Consider the following 17311-nt stretch of genomic DNA (forward strand, 5'->3'; position numbering starts at 1 on the left):
CATAGTTGTGAGCCTTAAATTCCAAAGATCTGTGTTTTCTCCTGACGGTACCAGCACCGAAAGCACCTCGAGGGGGGGGGGGGGGGGGGGGGGCAAACGCGTATATTTACAACTTGAGCTAATAATGTAAATGTAAATAGACTCTTTCCTGTAACTGGATCCGGTAGTTCCAGCTGTTTTCCTTTAAAATCACATTTGATATAACCAAGAACGATAATAAATTGGGCCTTTTATTTTGGAATTTGCACAATTTTGGTCAGCTGCAAATATTTGCGCACATTGGTTCCAAGCGCCCTCATCCAGTCTTTTTTGCATCTGCTTGTCTAAACTTATGAGGAGAAGAATTTTGTTTGTTCTCAGTTGTTCCCTGGCATGAAGGTTGTTGGAAGCCGTACTGAGCCGCGTCGCCGTCTTTTTTTATCCCCATGTTTCGTCAGCAAGGGGTCTCATCATTTTGCCGACACGCGAGACGCCGCATGAATCATTCACGTGATAACAAATCTGTGGCGCCTGTCGGCTGAGTGGCGGGGATCGAGTGAGGCCGACACCAGTTTGTTTACGGCCGCTGTCACCTGTCAGTCCGCCGCGCTATACACACAACACTTTAGCTGCGGCTATGCATTACAGCCCATTAGCGCTTACTGTACAGCACACTCCAGTTTCCCCCTGCAGGTCAGCTTAGTGCGCACACACACACACACACGCACGCACGCACGCACACGCACCCCGCGTACGCGCACTTCTGTCTTTCAAGTGCACGAGTGGGTTTCAGCGGCAGCCCTCAGATTGGCCGCGTAATCCAAGAGCTGCGGACAAAAGAACACTTCTGATCGTGTAACCTGAGGTCCTGAGTGTCGTCTTCAGCTTGTGAATGTACGGTTAAAGGACCAGTTCACTCAAAATTGACATGTCACCCATTCACTCCTGAACACCATGTGGCTTGTAGGCTTTGGTGGCACAAAAGCTCTAAAAAAATAACCATTACAGGTTTTTTAGCAACAACTGTTAGCCATGCTCTCGCTATGCTAGCTCCTGGAACTTTCTGGGTGCCTGTGTCTACTTCAGCGAGAGGCGGCTTCAGAAGTTCTTTCAAACACAACAGCACAGGTAGAAGTAAAAAAAGAAAAGAAAATGTTGGAGGAGAGGAGGTGATGCTAGCTGCCTCGCGTTTGTGCTGATCTTGTGTGCGCAGCTAGCGAGGCTCGAATGGGTTCTTTTGGCTATAAATAAATGAATAAATAAGATGTCAGAGTGGCTGTTTCCAGCCAAATTGTGACAAGCGCGCAGGCTGCATGGAGACACGTTTGTGTTTTTTCCTGCTGTCTGTTGTTGGAGTCTGTGGCCGCCACAGTCGTCGTCCGCTGGGTCAGGAGTTATTCTTTCTTTCCAGCCCGTGAAACTCCAGACGGGCTCTGCGGATTAGAGAGCGTCCAACAACCGCAAAGTGGTGAGAAGCAAACGGGCGAAGTGTCTCTGTAAAGAGTGGTCTTGTCAGGGGGGACCATGGGACAGCTCCACTTGAACTTGAATGTTTCTTGTAATTTCCTATAATCCTGAAATGAATGCATAGTTTATTTTATGGATTTTTTTTTTTTTTTTTCTAGTGCCGCACACACAGCGTCTCATGTCCTCCTCTTCCTCTCTCTTCTTGCTTCCACAGTTTGAGGGCTGCAACAAGGCCTTCTCCCGCCTGGAGAACCTAAAGATCCACCTGCGGAGCCACACGGGGGAGAAGCCCTACCTGTGCCAGCACCCCGGCTGCCAGAAGGCTTTCAGCAACTCCAGCGACCGCGCCAAGCACCAGCGCACCCACCTGGACACGGTCAGGAAAAAACCAAGCGGCCAAGCAACCGTCCGTCTCCAGCTGAATGGCTGAATGAATGTTTCACCTGTCTGAGTGCCACTCTGAGTCAGCGTGCTGGCCGAGCAGCCGCGTGGAATTACGTCTGCCGCGAGCCGCGATTAAGTGCAGAAATCCAAATATTGGTGGAGGAGTGAGGGGCGAGACACGGTGCGTGCGGGTGGGCGTCCGTCCGTCCGTCCGTCCGTCCATCCGTCCCTCCCTCCCTCCGCTCCTCCGTCACTTTTACGGCCCCATTAAAGCGCCACTGCCTGGCCCATCGCTGCTCATTTCCACTCCTCCACAGCGGCCCGGCCTGACCCGACCCGTGCCTGACGCTTTCATTTCAGCGAGTGCCGCTGGCAGATTATTAAATGATCAGTTTCATTAGGCAGGAGTGGCAGCCCGCCGCCCACGACAGCCTTGGCGACGGAGACAGAGCTCGGCCTGTTTGTCTGTCTGGCCGTCGGGTCGGAAAAAGAAAGGTTGAGTCAGCTGGGCCGCTCACGTCCCTGCGTGGCTGCTTCACTTTATCACCGTCCGCGCAGAGAGTAAACAAGGTCTCCTGAAAATGAAAACGATTTTTATTATAAAAAAATAAAAAAATAAAAAAAGTTTTTTGTTTTTTTTTCAGTTCACCTAAAATCCCAACCTGGCCCTTTACTTCTGCAAGATGCATCATCTCCTTGCGTTCCCCATTTTATTAGGTCCCATTAAGCTGCTGAACCGCATCCCGAAGCACTCAGCTGATTATTGCCTCCCCTGAGTCACCTACTAATAGTGAATACAGAAAATATTTATTTAGAAATTGTAAAGTTTCTTGTTTTTTTTAATCCGTCAACTCTCTCAGATTCTCCACTTTCTGCAAAATGCAAATGGAAAGAAAAATTCTGAGTGATGAAGTCTGTTCACATTTCCGTAACATCTCTCCCCTCCACGCCATCCGTGTCGCTGGGGCTCTCGCCGCACGTCCTCGTCAATCACTCACAAGCTCCGGCTTCTGAATGCGGACTTGTGTTATTCTGCCGCTTGCCACTCTTCTTCCACCAGCCGCACTTTTCCACGCTGGGACAAAAGGAAACAGCTAATCTGGGACCTCGATGCTTATGGGCTGCGCGTTAACACCACCGCTAAAGAGCTCAGCGCGCCTGCCTGGCCGCCCACCCTGCCAAAAACACTTTGGAGGAAAAAAAAAAAAATCTTTGATTTTTTTTTTTTTTTTTTGCAAAAAAATCAAAAAAACTTTAATGATATTTATTCTGCACAGAAGTTGCGCTTTAAAACTGAGACTCCTGCGCCGGTGCGGCCGCGTCGCTTGGCAAAACAAACAGGAGGGAGATGAGTGGCACCGCCGGCGCTCTGCAATAACAATGGCTTGTTTACGGAGAGCCTCGAGGTGCAGGGCCGCGGCTAATAAAGGCCCGTATCGCCTTACACTTTAACGGCCGACGTGTATTTCTGGGGATGAAAGGCTGATTTACAGCGGGAGGGGAAAAGATCCCTCGGCCTCATCGGCCTAAATGCTGCGTTCGCTTGGTGCAAACATAAATTGTTGTTGTAATGTAATGTGAAGGGCGTCGCTACATGTGGCTTTTTTTTTTTTTGGCATATTTTGTGTGTGTGTGTGTGTGTATGAGGTTTTTTCTTTTTTTTCAATCTGTCAAAAAAGTTTTATTCTACCCACATGTAATTTTCTGACCAGGGCTGTCAACTCCTTACAATAATAACCTGGATTTATACTTTTTTAATACACGGAAAAGTGATACAGGACGCCGGTTTTGAAAACCTTAATATGCTCTGCAGGAATATAATTAAATAGTGAAGCATTTCATAATATGTCTTTTCTCTTTTTTTTTCCTGTTTTCTTGCTTTTCTCCCTCTTCTTCTTCTTCTTCTTCTTCTTCCTTCAATTCTCTTCTTCTCAGCCTCAAAGGTAGGACCTTTACTTTTCCTTCTACCCTTCACCTTTCAAATGCACCGTCCTTCCTGATAGCGAGGCGATGTCCCTTGTGTTTCACACTCTGAAGCCAGCGGTGTGTATTTTTATCCTCCCCCCCCCTCAGAAGCCGTACGCCTGTCAGATCCCCGGCTGCACCAAGCGTTACACAGATCCCAGCTCCCTCCGCAAACATGTCAAGATCCACTCGGCTAAAGAGCAACAGGTGCGCAGAAAGGTAAACAGACGTGGGGGTGGTGGGAGAGGTAGACGGGGTTAAAGTGCTTGTGAAAAAGTGAATTTGAAAATGTCTTGATTTCAGCAGCAGCGTCAAATAGGTGTTAACTATAAGTTAATGACAGACCGAAATGAACAGCCAGAACGTTTTTAACATAGGTGTTGTTCTCTGTGTTGCTTATTTCTACATGGTTTTGACTTGCTCCTGGGTGAATATCAGAGATTATCATACGTTAAGAATATTTACATTGGTGCTGTCTTCATCATTTCCTCTCAGAGTTTGATATTAGTTTGCCATTTTATATTGTTATTAACCATTTTGACCCTCGCTAACGCTGTCAGCTACTGACAAAACTGCCTCTTTTTTTTTTATAATTTTAAATCAAAATCCAATATAGTTTTCTTTGGGTTAAACGACAGGTCACTTCAAAGTGCATCATTACATCCAAGCAGATTTCAGTTAATATAGCGTTCTGGCATCCATCCGTTTGTTCAGAGTTCAGCAATACTAACAAGCTAACTAGCTACATAGCTAACTGCGGGGAATATTAGTTTTCAGCTTGGTTCTTTCACATTTTAGTATTAAACGCACCACATGCGCCACAGCAGTTCAAAGGCCTGCCAGTGTCTATTTCAGGCGGACTTCAACATCAGACTCTGATAAATGAAATGTTTAAAACATTGTTTATTCTGAATTTTTTGTGTTTGTTACTTCATGGGGTCCGAGAATTAATTAAACGCAGGTCAAAACACTATTTCCCCCACGTTACACTCCAAGTCCACATGGCTGTGTTGTGCATCACAAAGTACGAACCACGGCAACGGCCTCCTCCGGGGCTCCCGCGGATCTGATTCACTTCGCCACCATTCGAGTCAACAGGCTGGAGCAGCTCTCGTCTTCAAACGGATCACTTTGCCCAACTCCTCCGGCTCCTATTATCCACACATCCCAGTGGTGGGATTACCAGTTTTCCATGCGATAGATCAGGTCTTTTTTTTTTGTTGTTTTTTGTTTTTGTTTTTTTTTATTGCATTTCACCGTGTCCATGCTCCAAAAGAGCCCGCTCTCTCCCCGACTGGATCAGAAAAAAGGACTCATTGTTGTGGAAGGGGCTGGATAGTAACAGGCAGGATGATGTGTTCCTTTTTGCTCGGTGTCGTAAAGGGGAAACACATGTGCGCTCGTAGCGTTGTTAATAAGCTGAACTGCGGAATACCCCAGTGGCCAGATGTTATGGACAAATGTCAAACAAATGCTCTTACTCCACTCTTGGAGCGGTGCAGAGAGAGAGAGAGGGGGGGTGGGGGGGGGGCGACGAGAGAGAAAGGGAAAAAAAGCTGTTAGGAGTGTCGCTGTGAGGAAAACAAAGCCTCAATTACATGTGATAAATGCCTTGCAGGGCTCCTCGTAAAGACTCCCCAGGAGCATGCACGCATTCACCGGCACGTGAGTGTGAGATCTCCGTGAGGACGGCGCCCCGACGACAGCGATAAGAGTCCGACAAGATGCACCGCCGTCCGCCATTAGAGCCGCCGTCTCTGCGTTTGGCCGGCCACGGCGCGGCGCGGATTAGTCGCTGCGGTAATGCGGAAGAACGTTTTCCACTGACCGTCCAGCCGCACACAGACAAAAAAAAAAAAAAAGAAGAAATCAAAATGTGGAACAGATTTTCACGGAATAACTAAAGATGGATGTGTAGCTGGAAGGAGTGACGGGGAGAGAGATGAGCGGATTCATTAGGTTTGAAGGATGATGGAGGAGAAAAAGAAAAGCCTTGTCATCATTCCTTTATCGATGTACTTCACTCGCAGTGACTCATGACGCCGCTGCCAGTTTTATTTTTTCTCTCTCTCTTTCTCCTCCTCTTGGCGTCGTAGGAGCTTCTACTCTTCTCATTACACGCCCCAATTCAGAAATATGCATCGGTCGAAAAAGCGGGGAGGAAAAAATTGAAACAGGATGTCTCAAGACGCAAATTTGATTTGCATGTCGATCGTCGGATAAGCGTGATTTTAATGCATTTTAAATGAGTGAAAGCCACCAGCGGTGGTTTATTTGCAGTCATTTGAGTTTTAGTGACGTGCGAAATTCAGCAACGTCATAGAGGGAAGGAGGAAAGTCTGTGCTGAGCTAGCTTAGATGCTATATAGATGTTGAGTGCGAGGGTCCAGTCTACCAGCTGGATGTCCTTCAGCGCACCAGGGCAACCAGAGGAGCCGCTACACCTTTCCTGACCGCAAATGAAGAATTAAGAGCCTTTTATTTCCAACATTTTTCTGTTAGCGTCTCACATTCCCCCCCCACCCCTTTGTGTCTGTGACGCTCCAGGCCTGGCAGACTAAGCCTGACACGCCAGATGGAATCTTTCACCAATCCAGATTCAGTTCACATGTGAATTCTGGGGAAGAGGTCCTGAAAACGTCTGGGAAAGGTGATAGAAGGGTGCGAAACTAATTGGACAGGTCGTCATTCCCAGTCGGCGGGGGCCAATTCGATTTTTTAATCTTTTTAATAAAAGCCAGTTGGTAACAGTGCTGAGCTTCCCGCTGTTGAAAGCCGTGACACTTGCACCGTCGCCGCTCCGTGATGGGCCACGAATCACTGCCAGATTCAGATGAACCTTCTCCAGCGTCAACTTTAATTAGAATGAAGCCTTTTTGAGCCGCTCGTTGAAACATTTCCCAGTGCTGCGCTCGTCAGGGCTTCAGAACCTGGTCTTTGTAGACATTAACAACTGCTTCCGCCTCCCTCCCCTCAGAGGACGCTGATTGGACAGGTCATATTCGGACCGGCTATATAAGGTTAAAGGTCAATCCAAAGAGTTTGTCTTCGTGGAAAAAATGTCAGGCACCAGCCGTCAATTCTGATCTTGCACTTTTGTCGTGCATCGTGTATAATGAGAATAAATCAGCTTTACCTTTTACCTTTACCGAGGTCCCGAGGTCAAACTTCTCTCCCATCCAAGTTTAGTTGATCCCCTCAAACTGGAGGATTCTCCGAACGTTTAAGCTCTGGATGTGTGGATATTCCTCTGTGGTTGCACAACTGCTGAATGTGTGTGCGTGTGTGTGTGTGTGTGCATCTAATGGGATTGGAGCTAAAGCAAATCTTGTCATAGTGCACCAAAAGCTTCATTTGCATAAATGTGCAGCAGCCAATAACTTATTTAAATTAGATCAACCTTCCCATTTTTGGGATTTGGATTCTTGGATGGAATCTTTTTTCTCTCTCTCTCTCCCTCTCTCTCTCTCTCTCTCGCCCCTCCGGGCTCGCACTGTACAAGTTTTATGCACAAACACTATGGCATTGGCGGCCAAGATGCTAAATCTCCATGCGATTAAATCCAACCGACAGTTAAATGTCTTCGTCCACGGGCCAACTGTAACCAAATAAAAATGAATACATTTTTAATGAAGTCAGCGCAACCCCATCGATGTTTAGAGAAACGAGGGAGCGTGTCAAACTTCGTGGCGCGCAGATGTGTGTGTTTGTGTGTTTGGTTTGGTTGTGAACAATGAGGGCCTGTAGCAGCGGAGGATAAACTACAATCAGCCTCTGATGGACGAACGCTCGATTTGTTGTGGCTCATCGCCTCTCCGCTGTTATTTTCTCGTCTTTAACGGGGTTCCGGGGATTTGAAGCAGATGCTCCTGGCATCTTCCTCGTCGTCACGCACACACATGCGCGCACACACACACACATTCGCAAACCTCTTCCTTTGTATCGGACGACGTCGCAGCTTCCGGAGACGTCTTGCCGAAGCCGAGGTCGACTGTTTGAACGCTCGGCCGAGCAGATGTGCTCTTTCTCCTTCCTCCGTCTGAGATCCTCTTCCCAGCGTGCCGTGTGACGGAGCTGGCAGCCCAAAATGTGTCTTCAGTTGTGGCCGACGCTGTTGGCGGAGGGAGCCGCGGAGCCGACAATGCACCGGCTCCCAGTTGGTACAGCCATGTCCAAGGGCAACACATTACTGGGGTATCAGAGTTTACAATGTTCCCGCTGGTTTTTTCCCCCCAGACTGAGAGCGAACGCATTCCCGTTTTTTCGTTACTGTTTCAGATTAGTGATACAATCGCATTATTGCAAAAAAAAAAAAAAAAAAAATGGGGAGGGAAGAAAAATAGAGAACATAAAACACTCAACCTTTTGTTTTTGCTTTTTTTTTTTTTTCCCTTCGTGGCTTGTGCAATCTGGTGCCGACCGTACTGTCGGCTCTGGTGAACGTTGCTGTGCTTGCTTGTCCAAACAGCTGCGGCCGTGTCCCCACTTGGAGCAGGACGTCCTGAGCGACTGCCTGTCCATGCAGCACCTGCAGGGCTCCGCCCCCACCGAGCATCTCTACAACGGCAAAGACGGCCGTTCTCCGGGACTGAGCCAGGACATCTTCACAGGTGCGCGCGCACACACACACACACACGCACACACACGCACACACACACACACACACACACAGCTCGGAACCCACCATCCGCCCCACCCCGCTGATGACAATTGGTCTTTTCCAAAGAACAGAGATTTACATCACAGACTCTGTTGTACTGTAGATGTGACGCAGATCCTGTTAAATTCCGTCATCAGATGTTTTTCTCAGGAAAAGTTCTGGTTAATGTTCCTTAACTGGAACAGACAAGTGAAAATTTCTCACTGGCTGTTTTTTTTCTGCGGCCAACCAGTTCACAGCCAACTCAACATTTCTTTGGCATTTCGCAGTTTAATGATTTAAATGTTTTTTGTTTTTTCTTTAGTTTTGAAAGCTTAGTTCTTTCTAGCTAAATATGTGAGAAGGTCACAATCTGTTAATCACATTTCTACAGAAGCGACTATACCTGGACTCCAGTGTAGCATGTTCAATATCCCACTTCTATTAGATCTACAGTTAAGTGTTTTTGCAGAAGCAAATCTTGTTGGACTTTCCCCATCTTTGGAAAGACAAGAAGCCTGGACCAGACAGTTGACCGAGTTTTTTTTCCCCCCCTTAATCTGAGGGAGGTATCACTGCCCTTTGTGACTTCACAAAGATCTGGTCTGTCTTTTTGCTTGCACACTCTGAAAAGCAGAGCAACCAGAGGCAGAGCAGCATGGAATTTTCCCCATAAAAATGGAGTAAATTTGTTTGTTTTTTTCAACAATGTACGATAACAATACCTCTTGTCTTACAAAATGCCATGTAACACTGTGAGTAGCTTGCGCTGTGGTCCAGCTGCTTTAACAGTATCAAGTCCTACTGCGCCCCAGAATATTACTTGTGGGGCTCTTGATCCAAGACAGAAGATCAGATCAGCATGAGCTCCGAGAGCAGCTGCTAAAACAATCAGCAGCTCTTTTGTGCTACGTTCTGTAAATTTATTATGCTAATTTTGGGCTCTCAGTCGCTAAAGAACTATGCCTTTTGGCCAGGCATGAAGGACCAGCGACCGCGACCATCATTTACCACGTAAAAGCTTCTACACGTTGCATCACGACGGCGTCACCGAACGACGTTTGTCCCACGCTGCTTTTCAATACGGGAACTCCTAAATGGTGATTGTGGTGGGGGGGAGCCGGCACCGCCAAATGTCAGCAAAGCATCGGGACGGCTTTACGAGAGGGAGGTGGATGAATTATAATAATCTTAAAGTTAGAAGAGCAACCCCCCCACACTTTTATGAGCACATCTGTCCTTGTTTTTGGCCTTTCTTCGCCATCCAGGCGTCCCGCCGCTCCGTGTTATTGTTGCCCGAGCTCCAACGAGCCCGCGGCGACGGCGAGCGTCGGCACAGGCCGCTGAGTCTTTGGCTCCTCGGAGTTGATGTTGCTCACTTCCCCCAAGTGTTTTTTCGTAATGCATTAAAGCCCCGGAGGATCCTTCCAGAGCCAAAGCATGCAGGGACACCAGGAGTTATCCGAAGCTGAAGATGTTGGCAGGGACCAAGTCCATTTGAGTGAGATTTCACTCCCATCGTTAACGCTGGCGAAGCAGAAAATGAGTCCAGCCTTTTAGTCAGACCTCCGCTTCTCCTGTTATGGATCCGTTTATTTTTTGTTTTGTTTTTTCGAACACGGCTACAGATGGACTGCGAAGCTCCTCTTGTTTTATGAAAGTTCTTCAATTAACAAGCGGAAGGAGCCGCTCGTCGTTCCGGAGGTTTTTACGAGCGCCCCGTACGCTCCTTTATCTCCCCTCGCCGCTACGCACAGATGTTCCACTCGCGGACTCAAGGAAGAGCCTTTTTTTAGAACGCCAACCGCACGAGATTATCTCCCTGGCGGTGGAGCGGCCATCCTCTTCTCCCCTCCGTCGCCCCGCGCGAGGAAGTATCAGCGAAATTGAGGCAATCACAGCCATTATAAGTCACCGACTGTTTTCTGCCGGTCTGGTAGCAGATGTTGGGGCTAAAGGGGAAAACATTTAAGGGCCGTGATTGATGATTTGAGGGTAATGAATCAAGCTTGTAACCATTTCAGACTGCTGTCAAGTGAAGGCCTTGGCTCGCTTCCACCTGGGAGCAGCTGGCTTTTGCAAATGGCAAAACCAGGAGCGCCGATTCCTTTTCCCCGCTTCCTCTACGCGTCCTCCTGTTCTGTCTGCTCCTTGCCGCTGCCGATCGCTCCGGGCCACGCTGGGATAGAAATTAGCCATTAGCCGTACAGCGAAGGCCAAAGGCCAAAGAAGAAGACGAGAAAATCCAGAGTTCGTGTCTCTTTTTCCAGACGTCTCCGTTTCCTACCTAAACATGTAGGTTTCACTCCGACTTGTCTCCAGTCTCTAGCTTTGCACCTGTGGGGACGTTTTTTTTTCGGGGAAAAATGATGGTCAAGCACGTTGGAGCAGGGAAAACTCATCACACTGGCACTCACTCTTGCAACATGGTGTGAAGTTAACATGGAACTGGGGATTTTCAAGTGCAGTTTCTCCGGTGTGATTTACGCAATTTCAAACGGCAGCAAATGCAAAAGTTGAAAAATGATTTCCCCGAAGTCGAGAGGATGAAATTAGGGATAGGAAAAAAACAACCTCCTGATCTCTTTCTGTACGTCTTCTCCAAATTGTTTTTCCTGCTTTGTGGGTGATTTAGGTGCAGGTGAAAACTTTGCCAGCTCCTTGGTTCTTTCCAAGTTTAATGGAAACAGAAACATTTTTGAGGCAGTTAGTTTGCAAGCAGATGTCAAATTGTCTTCTTCCCCTGTTTTTCTAAACACAAGCAGCATAAACTGTGTATAAACAAGTGAAAACGTGAAATTACTGTCGGTCTTCACTTTTACACTTTTACATTTTTTCCCCCCACCTGATTACAGCAACAAACCACTGAGTGTGAAAAATCATATTCAGTCTTATTGAAATCTTATTTTCATTCCAGACTCAAAAAATGTCATTTATTTATACAGAATGTAAAGAAGGGAGGAAAATAATAGATTTTGACTTATGAGGTAGCACAGCAGATTATATCCTTCACCTTCGTGTTAGTGTTGATGCAGTTCTTTCTAATGACTTTCTGTTTGTGGGAAATGTGACTGCATTTTGTCTGATTTTTACGCTTTTGTTTGGACCGTGCGCTTAACCGGGTGTGTTGTTCGTCAGGCCTGTACTCCGGCTCTAGCGGCCACCATCACAGCGCCTCGGTGGATCTCCTGTCGCCCAATCAGAACCTCGCCGCAGCCTCCACCGCCGACCTCACGTCACGGCAGCACCGACTGGACCGGGACCTGGGCAGCCCCCACCACCTGTCCCCATTGGCCGCCATGGACGGCTCTCGAGACGGGTGAGTCGCGCTGACCTGAGACTGAAAAACGCTTGGCTGTATCCAGTTAACATGGAGACGGTTCATGGCAAGACTCCATATTTGGATGTTTGGGTGACTGCACTTGGCTACTGCAGTCACAGCCACAACTGTATGCCTATTTTTACTCAAAATTAGACCAATTCAGGCAAAGTGGACATCAGGGCCTATTTATTGATTTTTTTTTTAACTTGTCATTTGGACCAACCAAATAAATGTAACCAGAGTGTCGTGGAGGGAAGAAATTCCATCCCAGGACTCCAACATGTAAAAAAACCCTAAGAGAAACGTAATGCAACTTCTTGTGTGAAGTCATGTAGGTTCAATTTGTCTCAAATTTTCAATGTCAAGGTCGCGTGTTTTTGCTGCCAGAATGTCCACTGTAGCCTCCCGGACTGAAGTCGTGATCATGTTTTAACACGTCACAAGTCGCCTCAGGACAAATTGCACTGTGCTCTTTTTTTCTTCTTTTTTTGGTAGTCTGTTGTTTTATTATGTTGGAGCACCTGGCAACAGCTGGGCAATTTTCCTTCCCGCTGTGAAACTCCAGAACTGTTACATGGATTAGAGCGTTTGTCCAGAGCCTCTGTCAGCACAAGGGTGCAATATCCCTTTACCTGCGACGCTGCGGTTTGGAAGCCAACATTTTAAACAAAAATGAGACTGGATGAAGATGAAACGAAGGAACCGATGCTGGTCACGTGTCCCTCTCGCTGACTCTGACCTGCTGTGTCTCAGTTCCTCTCAGCCTGTTTATCATCCTGATCCAACCCTCTTACGTTGCTCCGGCCTAATCCTCGCAGCGCCGCTGACCAGCCTGCTGGGTTGTTTCACTGGAGACGAGTCGACCGTGCGACCCCTCGCAGGGAAGAAAATGCATCATCGTTCCGCCCCTCTAAACCCACCACCGTTTCTCCTTGAGAGGACAGTGCGATGAGCAAATAATTTGGTTGGACACAATTCACCTTTGAATCGGGGGTTTATAGCTGATGGTGTAAGATGGTTCTTTTGTTCTAACATAACAAAAAATAAAATAAAACTCGGCCTTTTGAAGCAGAAACATCACGGCGCACGAGCCAGCGTTCACTTTTTGATTTGTTGAGCGGCTGTAGGAGCAACAACGAGATGCATGAGATGATGCGATTTATCTGTTTTTTTTATGAAGATGATGCATCTGCCAGATAATTCTGAAAATAAGCACGGCTGGGGGATTCTTTTAAAGAGAAAGCATTAAGAACTGGAGACAGTTCAGGGTCAGCGAGTCAGTGTTGCTACATCCTTGGCAGCGAGGCGGACTGACTTTCTGATCGGAGCTGTTTCACATTTTGCGAAGGAATCAATTGGACGTAATGAGAATACATTAATGACGCGCTGACACTGGACGCTGCGAGGGAATCCAGCAGCGCGTCTGAAACCCCGGAGCTGCTGTTGCTCAAGAACACTTAGGCAGAAATTGACGACTCTCTTTGTGCGCCTGTGTTCTTCTTCATTTTGTGTGTGTGTGTGTGTGTGTGTTTGGAGCACGTGAGGCGCACAGCATGTTTCCTATTAGTGCCTGTGATTTCCCCCGAGAGGCAGCTGCAAAGGCCGAGTGTCTTCGGCAGGCACAGTGTGTACTGTACGCAACAATGTGCCGAAAAAAACCGAGGAGGCAGAAAAGCAAAACAGCCTTTTACGGTGTGATAACATTGAGTAAGAGCGGCGGGGATCGGGCATCGTAAACCGCCGTGTAACGAAGGTGATCCTCTTACGTAAACACTGATTCTTTGCAACTCCGGGTTCTGCACTTTTGGCTGTCTCCACTGTGTATACATCCACTTTTTTTTTCTTTTTTTTTTCCAACGAGCACAGGGCCTGTGACTGAACATCGGCTTTTTTTCAACGCTACCCATCAGCGCTCTGTGTGTGGGAACGGGTGTGAGAGGAGTTTACCTAGAATAATAATCCAGGAAACACACATGATTGGGTTTGATTGGGGACGTGAGCAACAGCAGACTTCCAGCTCAAGCAGTTGCAGCGAAGGAAAAAAGAAAAGAGGGGAGGGGGGGGGGAAAGTACAAGCAAAGCTGCCTGGATGTGATGTGATGTAAACAGGCGGAGGCGTCAGCCAGCATCTGGAGGCCGCCGTGCTGTTCCAGGACTCGGCAGCCTCTGGAATTACCTCGCGGTCTCGCCGCCCGAGCGCGCACAATTAGCGGCGCGAGGAGCCCAATGGAAAGTGAAAAAGGGTGGACGGCGGTGGCGTCGCCACGGTTACGCTTGCACGCGCTCACGCTTACGTGAGCTTCGGGTCGGGCCGGGTTCCTGTGGCCAGCTGGGCGACGACCAGCATCTGAGCGGGCGGCCGAGCGACGTCGATGACGACAATCGGCCGTGAAACATCGGAGCAAAAAATAAAAAAACAAAAACCAAGAATCTAGGTGTTGGAATCGGTCAGAAGCACACGGACACACAGCCCAAACACCATGGGCCCGTTTATCTGCCCATCGCACGGCGTGAAGGGGGAGCGACCCCGCAGGCCCATGAACGTCCACTCACATTGGGCCCAGAAGATGGAGCATTTGATTTACATGTTTAAAGCTCTGAGTATACAGCCGGCTGCCAAAGTCAATACGAGCGCCGCACTTGTTTTTCCCAAACGGTTTAGCGGGACATTAAACATTTTGACAAAATTATCAAGCGCGCCCGCCTCTCGTGTGGCAGCCTCTGACCTCATGGCTAAATGTATTTACTCTGGCTCAAATGGGCCATTTAGGCTCCTTTTACTTTGCAAACACCAGTGTCACTTCGGCTGCAGCTAATATTAAAATATGCCAGCAAAAATACATTTAGTGATTGGCGTGGCATGAATAAGTGTGTGCGAACGCGCGCGAGCCCCTCCCTCCCTCCCTCCCGCACGTGTGTGTGTGTGTGTGTGTGTGTGTGTGTGTGTGTGTGTGTGTGTGGGAGCCCTCTCATAGAGATGGCTGTTCTTCGAGCACGGCGGCCCAGCGCTCACAGACGGATGGGTGGTAAATGTTGTCGTTCACTGCGTCGCTCACATGTGGTTATATAATTGCGGAGGCTGCCGTCGGTGATATTAGAGCCCCTCCGCAAATATTAGTGCGAGGCGCTCCGATACCTCGGGCCCGGTGATTGACGCGGGCTAATTGAATTAGGAGCGAGAGGCGGAGACAGAGTCGGCATTAAGCGTTTCCACCTCTTGAAGGGGACCTTCTGTCTCGCAGCTATTATCATTCTACAGTGGTTCGGGAAAAAAAAAAAAGGAGGGTTCGGCCTCGCAGCCCAAACAAAAACATACTTGAGGGTAGGTGCTCGCGGCCAACCAGTCACTCAGCGGCGCTCTCTTTTCTTTCCGATTAATCAGTCAACGCAAACGGTTAACTCGCGGGGAATATTAGAATGATTTAGCGTCAATATTCGGAGGAGATGGACGAAGATTAAGGGTGGATCTTTGAATTTAGTGCAGCTCACCTTCCTGAACTCAAAAGAAAAAGGAATCCCATCCCCTGTGCTCTTCACACTGGGGCCTTCGGGGATGTCTTAGCTTTAGCTTAGCTTTATCCAGGATGCTATAGTCTGTCTCTCAAGCCCAGCTTTAGCTTGCTAACCAGAACCAGAAGTGTTCCCACCGGTCCGAGCCAGCGAATCCCCCGTCATCCATCAGAGGGGCTTAATGGTCGGTTACAGAAGCGGGGTGGAGGAGGAGGAGGAAGAGGAGGGGGGAGGTCGAGGGTGTTTGTGGGGAGCGAGGGGGTGAGCGGAGGGCAGGGCTTGAACCCAAGTCTCTGGTGGGACAGTTAGATGCAGGTGAAAGAAGACGGATGAGGAGCGGAGCAGGACGGCTCATGAATCTTCTCTCCGTCGCGTCGCGGCTCAGGGTGAAGAGCCAAAAAAGAAAAAGAAAAAGAAAAGAAAGGAAAAAGCAGGGCAGCCTGTCTTTGCTTCAACAGTGAGAGAGCATCAGTGTCGGTGCTGAAATGAATGTAACTCCCCAAATGACATCAGCTCCCCCGTCGTACTTACACAAGAATCGCTGTCCTGGGCAGAGAGTGGGGTCTCCTACAAGCTCATCACTTTGAAAGCGTCTGATTAATTCCCTCTGACACCGAGCGCTCAGCCACTCGGGCTCGTTCCTCTAATTTCAACAATGCTCAGAGGCATTTTTTTTTCTTTTTTTGCGTTAATATTTTCACTCTTGCATAAACGTTTCATGGAACTTTTGCCAGTTATTCCGACAGCGTCACCCAAAGTTCTCCTCCAGGTCTCGGAATGAGCGGGTCAACGGTCAAAAGGCTCAGTGGAACAGGAGTGGGTGGGCTGGCCGGAGGGGGGAAAAACACCCAGTGTCGATGGTCAGTTAAAGATGAATATCAGGAGAGAGATTAATGTGGCATATGAAAGATTCCCCTCATTCCTCGGCCCTGAGTGGCTATAGCGAGCTGGAGAGCGGCGGGAGAAGGGCCGGCAGCTGGCAGTGATTAGCTTATGATTCACTTTAGCTGCACATAGAGGCAGCTTGTAAAAATATGAACAGTATAACTGTTTCCTGACTTTGTGCTGACAGCAGCTCCTGGGGGACCGTTGCTCTCTGCAGGAACACATGGCCACGACCTGGGCCTGTGCCAGCTACTGGATTAGCCACGCTTGCTAACTGCTACCTTCCCCCGGAGCTGGACGAACACGAAGGTGTCACAAAAATTTGGATCGTTTTTCTTTTGTGTTCTAGAGAGTTGCAGGTTGAGCACAGTCCTTCTCAAGGTGAAGCGCTTGATGTCGGTGCCTGCATTCGCATTTGTTGAGCAGAGAGATTTTATAGGACAATTCATTAGTGAGAATCCTCCAAATGGTTCCTTTTTATGCAGAAAAAAAAAATGGTGTAGCATGTCTGTAAATTCTACAGAAATGAGAAAAGTACATGCTTGACTTAGTTTGCATTCACCACTTTTCAAAAAGTTTTGTAAATCAGCTATTTGTGATGTCACAAAGGGTACTGATACACTGAAAACATTTTACATATTCAGATGTAATTAAATGTTGATTTCAGATTCTCTTAAAGGTCCCATGTTGAGCAAAATCCTTAGTGCTCTCTCTGCTTTTTAGAAAATGTGTGTTGAAGCACTTTATGATGTCACATAGGGCACTGGTACACCTCCAAGGTGTCTGGGAAGAGCCGAAGCCCGGTGGTCGTGCCATCCTGCAATCACATTGTTTTTATCCCGTTCCAAATAGTCATAGCAACTTTTTTTTTTACAAGAGGCTGTAAACAGAGGGCTAAGTAGGTTATTTTTCTGGAGGTCTATACTGTTTTTTTCTGATATTAATCATTGATTGATAGATTTAAGACCCTTTCAAGAAAGAAAGCGCCCACCACTCTTTACAGCCCATGCATGCATGCAGGTTTTTTTTGTTGATTTTAATTCAGAGTGACAGCAAGACAAGACACCCCGGAGCCGATGTCCCGTGGCCAAGTCAGACGTAGCATGAATTCAGCGTTAGCGGGAAGCTCTTTTCGCAGGTTTTATTTGATGATGTCAGCC

The 17311-nt window shown here is 48.0% G+C and overlaps 1 protein-coding gene across 2 annotated transcripts in view; it reads left to right on the forward strand.

Moving 5' to 3' along the window:
* glis1b (GLIS family zinc finger 1b) overlaps nucleotides 1-17311 on the forward strand; it is a 70530-nt gene that overhangs the window by 48277 nt on the left and 4942 nt on the right. Inside the window, exons 6-9 of one of the 2 annotated variants that reach the window (XM_076039240.1) lie at nucleotides 1661-1822; nucleotides 3904-4014; nucleotides 8264-8405; nucleotides 11573-11753. In XM_076039240.1, the coding sequence (XP_075895355.1) occupies nucleotides 1661-1822; nucleotides 3904-4014; nucleotides 8264-8405; nucleotides 11573-11753 (596 nt within the window). The remainder of the gene's footprint in view (nucleotides 1-1660; nucleotides 1823-3903; nucleotides 4015-8263; nucleotides 8406-11572; nucleotides 11754-17311) is intronic. The other variant, XM_076039241.1, reaches the window with a different exon arrangement.

This window comes from Nelusetta ayraudi, unplaced genomic scaffold (genome assembly GCF_046127955.1).
Source record: "Nelusetta ayraudi isolate G7.1 ecotype Tasmania unplaced genomic scaffold, CSIRO-AGI_Nayr_v1 ptg000059l, whole genome shotgun sequence".
Taxonomy (NCBI): domain Eukaryota; kingdom Metazoa; phylum Chordata; class Actinopteri; order Tetraodontiformes; family Monacanthidae; genus Nelusetta; species Nelusetta ayraudi.